Genomic DNA, 13,070 nt, shown 5'->3' on the forward strand with positions numbered 1-13,070 from the left:
AAACTCACCAACCAAGCAAGTAATTACAATGAACCCCGGTAGGTTCTCTCTAATTAGATGTCCTAGGTCCTCCCAATTCTTAGTCCTTTGATACCTGTTTTTTCTCTTTCTCTTATTCAGACCTTGTGTCTTCCGTGTAGTTTTTCAATCTATACAAAACTGCATCCAGGCCATCACCAATCATTCTATATGACAACTGCTCCTTCTAACAACCCCACAATATCACCTCTTACCACAAAATCTTCCTTCAGCTTAATCTCTCCCACTCTAGGTTCCCACACCACCCCTAATCCCGCTTGAAGCAGCTCTGAGAAACATCGCCCATTATCTCTCCATACCACCCCCCAAAAATTTTTGCCGCCCCAACACTCCAACACTATTTTGTTTTATTTGTCTTATTAATATAAGAAAACAGGAATGTCAGGCCTCTGAGCCAAAGCTAAGCCATCATAGCTCCTGTGACCTACGCGTACACATCCAGATGGCCAGTTCCTGCCTTAACTGATGACATTACCTTGTGAAATTCCTTTTCCTGGCTCATCCTGGCTCAAAAGCTCCCCCACTGAGCACCTTGTGACCCCCACCCCTGCCTGCCAGAGAACAACCCTCTTTAACTGTAATTTTCCTTTGCCTACCCAAATCCTACAAAACGGCCCCACCCCTATCTCCCTTCGCTGACTCTCTTCAGACTCAGCCCGCCTGCACCCAGGTGATTAAAAAGCTTTATTGCTCACACAAAGCCTGTTTGGTGGTCTCTTCACATGGACGCGCATGACAGGAAGTCTCACAAATTGTTGGTGGCAATGTAAATTAGTACAGCCATTATAGGAAAGAGTATGGAGATTTCTCAAAAAACTGAAAATAGAACTACCATACAATCCAACAATCCCACTACCGAGTATTTACCCAAAGAAAAGGAAGTCAGCATATCAAAGGGATATCTGCACCCTGTGTTTATGACAGCCTTACTCACAATAGCCAAGATATGGAATCAACCTAAGTGTCTGTCAACGAGTGAATGGATAAAGAAAGGTGGTATATACATGATAAATATTCTTCAGCCACAAAAAGAAGGAAATTCTGTCATTTGCAGCAACATGGATGGAACTGGAGGTCATCATATTACAGGACATAAGCCACGTATAAAAAGACAAATATCACATGTTCTCACTCATGGGTAGGAGGTGGAAAAGTTGATCTCATGGAGATGAGAGTAGTATGACAAATACCAGTGGCTGGGAAAGGTGCAAGGATCAGGGGGATAAAAACAGGTTGGTTAATGGGTACAAACATACAGTGAGATAGAAGGAGAAGGTTCTAATGTTCCGATGGTAAAGTAGGGTGGCTATAGTTAACAATAGTGTATTTTATATTTCACAATAGCTGGAAGAAGGGACTTAAGATGTTCCCAACATATAGAAATGATAAATAAGGTGATGGGCATCCTAAATCCCGACTTGATCATTCCACATGCTAAGCATGCAACAGAATATCACATGGGCTCTATAAATATGCACAAATATGTATCAACCTAAAAATATTTAAAGAACAAGTGCTCTGGGAAGACCTTGTACCCATTTCAAGGAGAACTTAGGAAAGGATTTTATAATTCTCCTTGTAACCACAGAAGTAGCTGGTCTTTCTCCACAAGAAACCTAAACTTACACACACACACACAGACCCAGGGTGTGGGGGCATATGTTTTAAAATGCAGGTTTTATTGTTATTCGGGTATTATGAGGTCAATAGATAAGGAGCCTACTGCCACTGAAAAGATAGTTTGTTACTCATGGTTCCCCTGTGGACTGAATTGTGTTCCCCCAACCCCAAGCCAAAAAGATTCCTATGTTGAAGCCCTAATTCCTAATGTGACTGTCTTTGGAGATAGAACAGGAGGTAATAAAAGTTACCGAGGAGGTAATAAAGGTTAAAGGGGGTCATAGGGCAGGGCCCTGATTCTATAGGATGAGTGATCTTATAGGAAGAGGAAGAGACACCAGTGAGTGCTCTCGCGCTCTCTCTCTCTCTCTCTCTCTCTCTCTCTCTCTCTCTCTCTCTCTCTCCCCGCCTCCCTCCACCATGTGAGGACAGAGTGAGAAGGCAGCTGCCTACAAGGTGGGGAGAGAGCCCTCACCAGAAACCGAATTCATCTTCACCTAGTACTTCCCAACCTCTGGAACTGTAAGAAATAAATACTTGTTTAAGCCACCCAGCCTGTGGCAATTTTTTATGGCAGCCTAAGCTGACTAGCCCAGTTCCCAGGAGGAGAGAGGGGCACAGCGTGCCATGCAGGCCACACAGGGAAGCACTGGGTCAGCCAGAAGGCAGAGGGAGTGAGGAGAAAGGTAGGTGAGGACCTTTAGTGTGGCTTCCAAGGGAAGGAACATGAGAGGAAGGGTAAGCAGGCTTAGAGTTGGCTATTTGAATAATTTCTGTGGTCTCTAGGGTGTAAGGGCTGTCCCAAGTTTTCTGGTGCATGGGCCTGGAGTGATTAGGGTAGAGAACAGTGGTTCTAAGTGAGAGAGCCTGGACTGGCAGTGTGGGCTCTGGCTGGTTTGCATATGAAAGTACACCCTAGTGAGTAATTTGCTATCTCTAGGAACTGGCTAGCCCTAGAAGGGACGGGCTCTCCTGGACCAGCAAGGCACCCAGAGGTCAAAGGATCAGAACTGCAGAAAATAGAAAGGCATGATTAATACAGGATGGAGAAGAAAAGATGCAGAGAGACTAGATACTATACTGGAAAGAGGAGAACACAGCAACAGATTGGTTAGAGCCATGAAGAATGCAAGACCCACTGTTGATCCTGTGTGAGCAGGCAACCCGCTTGCTGTCACTCAAGAGCACATTTTCTGCCTACCTGCTGTGGGTCTTGGCACTTAGATCCTTTAGGAAAGCTATAGTGTCTTCTCTTCTGGCATTGAAGGACACTGTGTAGACTGGATACGGGATCTCCAAGGCCCTCTGGAGGAGAAGCTCTTTGGATTCTTCAGGAACATCCCCCACCACAAAGTAGTAAATGGATTCAATCTGCAAAACAGTGGTGCCAACGGTTTATCTCCCTGACATGCCCTAGCTTGGTACCAGACTCGTCAGTAATACCCTTTCTACAAAACGACCTCTTAAAAAAAATGGGCAGAAAAAAAGCAACCCTGCCCAGGGTTTTCTGAGGACATCAGGGTCAGTCAGGAGGCAAGATATTCAAGGCTTGGTGCCAAGAAAGTCTCTCAACAGTGGCTATTGTCTTGGGTATGGCATGAGAATAATATGGTTGGCAGATTTGGAGAACTTCCTCTGGGCCACAAATATATCGCAGTGGTTATTTTCAAGTCAAGCAATGAAGGAAGGACTGGCACAGCCCCTGCAGGCGGGAAGCTTATCTGCCATCTCCCATGGCAGTGCTAGAATCCTACGATGCAAACTCATGCGTCCTCTGTCTGCGGCAGAATGTGGAAAGGAGGGCACATCCCCAGCTGGCTCCACCTCTGGGCTCACCTCAGCAGGGACTCACACGCCTGGGGCTAGGGTGAGGCTGTCCTGACTGTGCATAGCTGGTCAGATGCCAGGTCCGCCTGCAGTGCCCTGCCTCTTGCCACCAAACCAGGCTATGAGAAGAACGGGAGAATAAGCAACCCCTGTGTCCGGACACACACACACACACACACACACACACACACACACCCCTTAAACCAGTGATTCTGGAAGATGCACACCTCCCCCAATAAGCAGACAATCCCAGAGAAGTGCCACCTGCTGAAATGAGAAATAGAGAACTCTCTATCTCAGGGCAGCCGCCCCTCCCGCCCTGTGGCAGCCCCGCCACCCTCGCTCCTCCCAGGACGGTGCTTCTGCAGTGCTCCCAGCCCCTGCCACCCGGGAGCTCTGTCACCTCAGGCAACTGACCTAACTTCAGTGTCTTCCCTTGTAAAAAGGGAGATAATGCAGTTTATTATTCATGATGGAATTGAAACAGGATGACTTCCAACTATGTGTGCATTTCCATACATCTCAGAAAGTAAAAAAACCCAAGGAGAGCCAGGAATCTGTATCCTCTCAACCTGCCCTAAAAATGTCTTGATGGACTGTGTCCACACATAACTGGGGAAGAAACCCCAGCAAATGTATTGTGTTAGGGCATAAATAGATGTCACACTCCCTTTAGGATTCATGACCCTCTCCTTGCTCTAATCCCAAATCCCGATAAGCTGAATATAGTCAACAAACGGCCTCACCGCAACGTCTATCCCAGGCCTTAAACGCACCCGGCTGGGGAGGTGGGGGTGGTGGGTGGCCTCATGGTTGATTTCTAGTTGGTCGGGGTGCTCTGCCTGCAGCAGATGGAGCAGACTGTGCCAAGGAGGTGGAAGAGATGAGGGTGGGAGGCAGTGGCTGGGGCCCACTCTGGGACTTAGGAGAAGGACAGAGTGTGAACTGAGATCAGGCCACTTGAGGACCATCCCTCCACCAACGAGGCACAGAAAGCCCCGGCCCCTCCCAGGACTCTTTCTCTCAGGCCTTTCAACATCAGCTCCCTGATTCTAAAAAGTACTAATGGAGCAGTAAAAGACTGAGGAATATTGTAAATTTCCTCAAGTCAGCAAACTGGAAGCGAGAAAAACCCTGAAAGAAGGAAGAAATCAACTTCTCCAGATTCGTTATAGCCATCCAATACTGCTCTTCCAGCAGACGCATTCTGTTTCACTCTTTTCCTGGTGTGATGCATGACCTTGTGGGAGATGCATTTAAATGGCTTCCACTTAGCAGGCCTATTATTTATCCGAGTTTTCCAGTTGTGTCAGTGCCCAAGTTTAGCATGGGGACAGGTTCATCCTGTTGCAAGGATCTAAATGACACGTGGCCTGAGACAGAGGAGCAGACGCAGAGTATTTTCCAGGGTTGGCCAGATGAAGAGGGAGGTGAGGACACACATCTCGCGGTGGCCTGTCAGCCGCTCCTGACACCACACACGTCCAAGACACGTCATGTAAACTCAGCTTCTTTGCTCTGGCAATAATCCGAAAACCTGAAGTTCTTGTGCAGAAATGTTGTTCCCTTGAGTTTTCATCAAACTGAAAATTGCTGTAGCCAACGGTGAGCCAGGATTTCTTTTCCTTTACTAAGGTTATGATGTTACTCACTATTCATTAAGTTCAGTACTAGGCTTCTTAATCGTATACATTTTCAGTCAACTCTCTGTACTACAGATTTCCTGCGACATGCTTTACATTGAGACCACCTATCCCCCCTCACGCTCCTGCACACAGTCTTTCTGCCTCTCCTTTCTGCTCACGCGATGACACTTAGAAAAACAGAAAGGAGGGTAAATATGCTACCTATTCCTGTCTGCCATCAAACTGGCAAAATGCCTCTTAAAGCAAAATGGCTTTCAAACTGTTGGCTATTTGGGATGATAAACTAAAATGGATTATTTCACTCAGTACAACAGTCCTGTGGAGCATGAATTATTACCATGCCCAGTTTATAGATGAAGAAACTGAGGCTTGGAAAGGAAAACTGAGTTGGCCTTGGAGCTGGTAAGCCTAGGCTGCCTGGCCCCACAAGCCCTGCCCTTGCTGTCCACAGCTATGCTGTGCTGTTCGTGGCAAGGCTGGTCACCTGTTAGAGATTAATGTGAGCCCCAGAATTCTGAAAATAAGAGCAAGCAATAGAAGGTGGCGCCGGACAGGTACTTTTTTCACTTCTATGGTTACCTCACCATCCAAGGGTTCAGGCTCCTATCCCCAATACCAACATCACTGACCAAAAGTTGGGACCAGGAGGTCATGTGGCTTAAGGGAGTTATCCTCATGGGAATCTGCTCCCTTAACCAGTGTATTTGAGCTCCTTGAAGGCAAAGGCCAGTCCTGAGGCTCTGTGGCAGCTTTCAGTCCAGGAGTAGCTTCCTCACAGACCACATTTCCCTAAATGCTGATTTGCACCGAATTTGATAAAATACATGAGTTCCATTCAGCTACTTTAGAGTGAGTCAAAAGCTCTTGCCACTTCATGCTACATCACGTAGGGAGGAGCCTTTATGTTTTCACTTGAAATTCCTTATTCCATCTGGGCCATTCATTCTGCAGCTTCACACAGTAACATGCATTCTGCCCTGCCAAAGAGTCCTTGACATCTTCCTAGCTGCAGCTTTTGGGGGAAGAAAGAAACAGACTAGGAGTGTGTGCTTCTCCTCTAACTGCCCTCTGCTCCACTGGCCAGAGTCTGTGCTCTCATCCCCGAGGCTTCCAGGTATAAAAATCTTCACTCTTCAAAGAGCAAAAAGAAAGTCAACCAGAACAACAGCGAAAGATCCAGCAAAATTCTGTCTCGTTCTGTGTACACCTTTGAACACTGCAACATTTCTGGCCAACTCCAGACCTTGGATCTGACCTCCAAATCCCCCGTTCCTGTGGGAGCCCTCTGCTGTCTCCGCCCATTTGATTTTCTGATTCCCTCCATGGTGGTGACTGTCACCATGGTATAGATCTAGTTCACCTCTCAGATCCCTCCGAAGACCCTTGACCACCACCGACTTTCTGGCCTCCCAGGTTTCAGGGTCTCTGTCCCCACCTGCCATCCTCACCAGGGTCCTGCAAGTCTCAGTAAATTCACCTGTTCAGTCCCACACAGACCATCTCCCTTCAATTCACAAAACTCAAAGCTAGGCCATCGCTTGGAAATGAGAACCACATCTTCCCCTCAAACATAAGAATATCAAAATTATTTCTTTTCCAACACTTCACTGTTCAACAAGCATTTATAGAGCCCTTGTTAGGCATCAGAGACACAAAAACGAAAAGATCTGATGCCTGCCTGAACCACTTCAAGGAAATAAATGAACTGTCAGGGTCATGGATTAACGTGGCCAGGACTTTGGCTTTCAGTCCAGCAGTGAAGGTTCTTTATGAAATCATGTGGGTCTGTCTTTAATCCACTCACTTGGTCTCCCAGGAAATATGATTAAAAGAAACCAAAAACTAAACAGATGTGTGCCAGCAGGTGGATGGAAGAGAGGCTGAGAACAGAATCAGAAATGCAGGTATCTTCTGGGTAGATGGCCTTGTCCTGGCAGAGAAGCAAAATCCCTCAGTCTTCTTAGGCAGCTTAGAATGAGGGCTCTGGGTAAACAGCCTTCCCTTTCATCCTGTACACCACCCTTCCTCGTAAGGCCTGGGAAGCTACTAACTTCCAAAGATGCATGTCCTGGACCAGGGCTATTGAAGAGCAGAAATGCTGTGCCGGTCCACACACCTGGTCTCTGAGGATGTCAACCCTCTCAACCATCAAACATGTCCCCAGCACCCCATGTGCTGCCCTCCCCATGAGCCAGGTTCCTTTTCATGGGATGCAACAGTAATTCATCTATCAATAGTGCTCTTCGAGTGCTGTGAGTAGAGCCAGTATTTCAACAGACCTCCCACTGCACGTGCTCTACTTAGACTTCAAGGCTCCCTTCTCTCGCTGCTTCCTGTTTCAGTCTTCCAGGCCTGTGGTGGTTACAAAGCCTGCGCCTGGAGGGGGCCAGGAGCCTCTCTGGGCATCTTCCTTCTCCATGACCAAGCACGTGATTCAGCCCTACTCTTCATGTGGACTTGGTACGGAAACTGGACTTGCATGTTAATTTGTGGGCACAAGACAACGCCCACTTTCCTGGCTCCTGTCAGCACCCGCTCATGCAGGGAGGCGCTGGCCTGCGGCAGGCTGTCATCAGTAGGAACAGTCTGGGGTTTATATTTGCTGTTCAAAAAATTCCTTAAGCCTTCCATCTTTTCTCTTCAGAGCAAACGGCAGCCATCTGGATGAATTCAGAACTCACTGGGATGGGCATGACAGGCATGGAGCAGAGAAGCAGGACTTATGGGAACCCACTCCCCCCAGCCCCCACCACACATACATGTGGTTTTTAACTCCTCATAAAACACAGGACACAGCATTTTTATATGCAAGGCAGTTGCATTTACTAGAATTTTCCTTGAGACCACCCCCAGATCGAGGCTGTGGGCAGAGGGGCACAGCGGTCTGTGCAGGCCTTGCCTGTGCTGCTCCACAGTCTCTTCTCAAAAGCTTTCAGGCTGCATTTGATGATCAGTGCCTGGGAGCTTCTTTCTTGGTTCCTTTTCTTCCACAGGACTTCCCTGGAACTCACGGAATTGTTCCTTACTTCCTGGGATAGGAATGAACCCCAGAGAAAGGAGAGGCACGAACCAGAAAGGCAGGGTCACTGGGGGATCCTGCAGTTAGATCGGGGGCCACAGTCAGCCAGGTTCATAGACAAAGAGGACAGCCATGTGCACAGGCCCATGCGCACACACTCCGAACCTGGGAAATGGACCGTGTGCACAGGACCACGCACACACCCCCCGAGCCTGGGAAATGGACAGTGTGCACAGGACCACGCACACACACCCCGAGCCTGGGAAATGGACCATGTGCACAGGACCACGCACACACACCCCGAGCCTGGGAAATGGACCGTGTGCACAGGACCACGCACACACACCCCGAGCCTGGGAAATGGACAGCGTGCACAGGACCACGCACACACACCCCGAGCCTGGGAAACGGACAGCGTGCACAGGACTCCGCACACACCCCCCGAGCCTGGGAAATGGACCGTGTGCACAGGACCACGCACACACACCCCGAGCCTGGGAAATGGACCGTGTGCACAGGACCACGCACACACACCCCGAGCCTGGGAAATGGACAGCGTGCACAGGACTCCGCACACACCCCCCGAGCCTGGGAAACGGACCGTGTGCACAGGCTCATGCACACACACCCCGAGCCTGGGAAACGGACCGTGTGCACAGGCTCATGCACACACACCCCGAGCCTGGGAAACGGACCGTGTGCACAGGCTCATGCACACACACCCCGAGCCTGGGAAACGGACCGTGTGCACAGGCTCATGCACACACACCCCGAGCCTGGGAAACGGACCGTGTGCACAGGCTCATGCACACACACCCCGAGCCTGGGAAACGGACAGTGTGCACAGGACCACGCACACACACCCCGAGCCTGGGAAATGGACCGTGTGCACAGGACCACGCACACACACCCCGAGCCTGGGAAATGGACCGTGTGCACAGGACCACGCACACACACCCCGAGCCTGGGAAATGGACCGTGTGCACAGGACCAGCACACACACCCCGAGCCTGGGAAACGGACAGCGTGCACAGGACTCCGCACACACACCCCGAGCCTGGGAAACGGACCGTGTGCACAGGCTCACGCACACACACCCCGAGCCTGGGAAACGGACCGTGTGCACAGGCTCACGCACACACACCCCGAGCCTGGGAAACGGACCGTGTGCACAGGCTCACGCACACACACCCCGAGCCTGGGAAACGGACCGTGTGCACAGGCTCACGCACACACACCCCGAGCCTGGGAAACGGACCGTGTGCACAGGCTCACGCACACACACCCCGAGCCTGGGAAACGGACCGTGTGCACAGGCTCACGCACACACACCCCGAGCCTGGGAAACGGACCGTGTGCACAGGCTCACGCACACACACCCCGAGCCTGGGAAATGGACCGTGTGCACAGGACCACGCACACACACCCCGAGCCTGGGAAATGGACCGTGTGCACAGGACTCCGCACACACCCCCCGAACCTGGGAAATGGACTGTGTGCACAGGACTCCGCACACACCCCCTGAGCCTGGGAAATGGACTGTGTGCACAGGACTCTGCACACACCCCCTGAGCCTGGGAAATGGACCGTGTGCACAGGCTCATGCACACACACCCTGAGCCTGGGAAATGTTCCATTTTTTTGAATGCTTATTAAGGTGTCCAGACACTTGAAATTTTACAGATGTTAAAACAAACTCAAAGGACCAAGGAACAAAGTAGCTTGTATCTGGTTCTTCCTTGATGGAAAACATTTGTTCCTTTGGCCTTGGAAGGAAAAACAATGTGTTTCTAATTACAAACCATCACCCTCGGTATTGGTAAACACAGGCCAGTGACCGCTGGGGGCTATCTTTCAAGATGCCAACACGTGGCTTCTTTCTCCAACAATGGACTTCTTGATGCAGCTGGGTAAAGCTTGAAACCTTCAGAAACCCCAGGCTTCCCCAGTGGAGGAAACACGTAACTCTTAAGTAACTGTGTCCAAAGGCAAGCAGACCTTCCCACAGGGAGTCAAGGCTGGCCAAAGGACCCCACCTGCCCAGACTGTGTCTCCACTGGCTTGCCACTGCCCCAACCCTCCCATTACTAGAGTCATTCCCAGAAATACAGACCCTGTGGCTCAAAGAGACATAACACACCACCATCTAATCAATTCTTCCAGGTAAAGCTTTATTTCCAAAAGGTCCCTATCAAAATTTATGTCAATACACTGACATCCAAAAATGGATGGAGTCATCAGCTTGCATGCACTTCATCTTGGAAAGTATAAGACAGATGACAGATCCATCTATGAAGAAGACGAACTAGAAAAGATTCAGAATGTGGATGCTGGGAAAACCCTATTTCCTCATCCTCAGGGTTCTATGAGGAGTCTTCCAATCTCTCTCTCCTCCCCGTAAGAGACAGATTGACCGATCTAATTGGCAGGAGAGCAAGAGTGAAGTTAATATGGCAGAGATGCACAACTATGGCCTCACTCCTGTCCTTTCTCGATGCTCGGTGGGTGTGAGTTGCACTTGGCTCTCCCGACACTGGCTAAACAAGGGTCTACCCTGCATCCCCAGTCACCCCACAGAGCGAGCCTAGGCAGGTTCAGGGGACGGGTATTCAGGGGCCTCATTTGGGTTGTTCCAGCTATGCCATCACCATCAGTGCCTGATGGGATCTCTGTCGGATCCTGCTGGGAGGGGCCTAAGATCAGCTGAAGGGCTGTGTAAAGTCACTGAATGTGAAGAGTTAATTTGGAAACCACCTCCATGGCCTGGGGCCAGCCATGGACACATACTTACAGTCTTGTCTTTCCCGGCTTCCAGCAGAGCATCCAGGCAGCCAACCTCGCTCGCAGTCAGTTCAACAGTCAGTGTCTCAACCCAGCTGACGGCAGCAGCTATGGACTGTTTGGTCACAGGAATAGCATTTTCCTGCCACTTCACAGGCTCTTGAGAAACCCTGAAAGGGATCACATGCAGTGGTCACGGGGCAGTGATCAATGCTACTGGGGATGCCAACCCTCCATCTCATAGCCATGGGCAGCAAGCCTCCAACATCCATCTCTAGAGCTGAAAAAGAAAGAAATCATAGCTCCCAGCCCTCTGATGTTACCAACAAAACCAGCAAGCTGTTTAAGACAGGTTCCCAAACCACCACTATCTTCTATAAGCCGTGCTGACTAGGAAAAACAACGTGTACATGAGAAACAGAAAGGTAACAATTAACAATAAGTCTTTTAAAACATTAAGAGAAGTTATTTGTTATAAACAGGCAAATGTATATGTAACTGGCTTCTCTTAATAGTAAATTTATAATAATTCACAGTATTAAGATTTGCAAATCACCAGCAATTCTATTACTCTAAAATTTTATTTCTAATTCCTTCATGACATTGTTTTCATTGTCCTGAAAGATTCCCATAGGTTGCCTTCTTTTGTATTAATACTGGTATTGTTTTGAGTTCAGCAGAGTATTAGCTTTTAAATCCTTAGAAAATTTGGTTAAACCATTTCGTTTGGGCTTGTACATGACTGGTAGAACCCCCAACTCCAAAAAAAAGAAGAGCCATTTGAATCATCTCAATTTATTTGCAATTGATAATTGCAAATAAACTGGCCTGATTGCCCCTATGGCCCACCACCAGAAGCAGGGCTTGCTCACGCTCGTGTCTGCTGTGTGCTTCCTGGGTTGAGGATCTGGCTGAGTGGCATCTACGTTGTAGAGAGGTTTCCAAGAAAGGAAAAGCTTTGCAGACTTAAGTACCTGATTCCTTCAGTAATATACCTGTGACAGAAACAGGAATCTAGATAGAACATAATTAGGCATTGTCCCCAGAGATGTCCTCTATTTAGCTGAAAGTATTAGATTAAAACCAGAAAAACTGAATCAGGTGCATCCTTCCCCAACCCTTATCCAGATGTTTTTTGTCAGGGAGGTGCAATCACTTTTCCAGATGAGAAGTTAGTGCTGAGGTCCAAATTCTCTTCAGTCCAAGAATCCATAAATAATTGGTTATGAAAACTCTGAAATATGGGAAATTCTGTAAAGCCAGCCACCTGTTGTTCTGGTGAAGGGGGTCAACTTATAGGGGAGGTCAACTTGAGTGGCAACTTCAGTCTGGAACATCAGTGAAATTAGTGACCTTCGAATTCATGACCCAAGTTAAAAGCTAAAATGAATGAAGAGATTTATGACCTTAAATATATATTTGCCATAACTCATATTCTTATATTTTAACCTTCCCATGCACTGAAGAAATGCATGTTTCTAAATCTCTTTTAAGGTGAAAGCTAAGACACCCTCTGCAAAGAAGATAAAAGTTCCTAAGATTTATTCACTGTGGGATTGCTGCTGAAATTACATCTTCTAGGAAGGTATAAGATAATGCCTCTTCCCTCACCAGAGAGATAACTGTGTCAGCTGTGCTACTTAATTCCAAATATGTACAAATTACTATGAAGTTTCACTAAAATACTCCCTTCCTATGGGAACTCACCGTATGATATTGAACTTGGTTATGTGAGCCACCTGCTCCTGGAGAACCATTGTTAGAGCCTCTCGGCACAGATCAAGCTCCCGCTCCAGAATGCAGCCAAAATCCAGCACTATGGTGATGCACTGTTCCAGGATGACACCAAAAATCTGCCGGCTTTTGCTGGTGAGCCAGTCCATTCGCTGCTTGTAGCTCTCCACAGCTTGCGTTAAATGTTCCACAAACTGATAAATCAGTTCTGACTTAGCTGTCAGCTTAATGAAAATAAAAGACGAAAACAATAAAACAACATGAAAATAAGTCACCTGAACCACAGTGCTGCCATTGAGAACTGTGCACTGATAACAATGTTGTCAATGATCCTCCAAACACTACAGAATCCAGGAGAAAATGTTCCAGTCTTTCAACTGAAAAACCCTTGGATTCTCCACAGA

At 48.3% G+C, this 13,070-nt stretch overlaps 1 protein-coding gene across 1 annotated transcript in view; it reads right to left on the reverse strand.

Moving 5' to 3' along the window:
* Positions 1-13,070, reverse strand: part of VWA3B (von Willebrand factor A domain containing 3B) — a 220,478-nt gene that overhangs the window by 176,389 nt on the left and 31,019 nt on the right. The window contains exons 4-6 of the mRNA XM_010362112.2: positions 12,640-12,890; positions 10,943-11,102; positions 2,861-3,030 (exon numbers count right to left, since the gene is read on the reverse strand). Of these exons, the coding sequence (XP_010360414.2) occupies positions 2,861-3,030; positions 10,943-11,102; positions 12,640-12,890 (581 nt within the window). The remainder of the gene's footprint in view (positions 1-2,860; positions 3,031-10,942; positions 11,103-12,639; positions 12,891-13,070) is intronic.

Source organism: Rhinopithecus roxellana, chromosome 17 (genome assembly GCF_007565055.1).
Source record: "Rhinopithecus roxellana isolate Shanxi Qingling chromosome 17, ASM756505v1, whole genome shotgun sequence".
Taxonomy (NCBI): Eukaryota; Metazoa; Chordata; class Mammalia; order Primates; family Cercopithecidae; genus Rhinopithecus; species Rhinopithecus roxellana.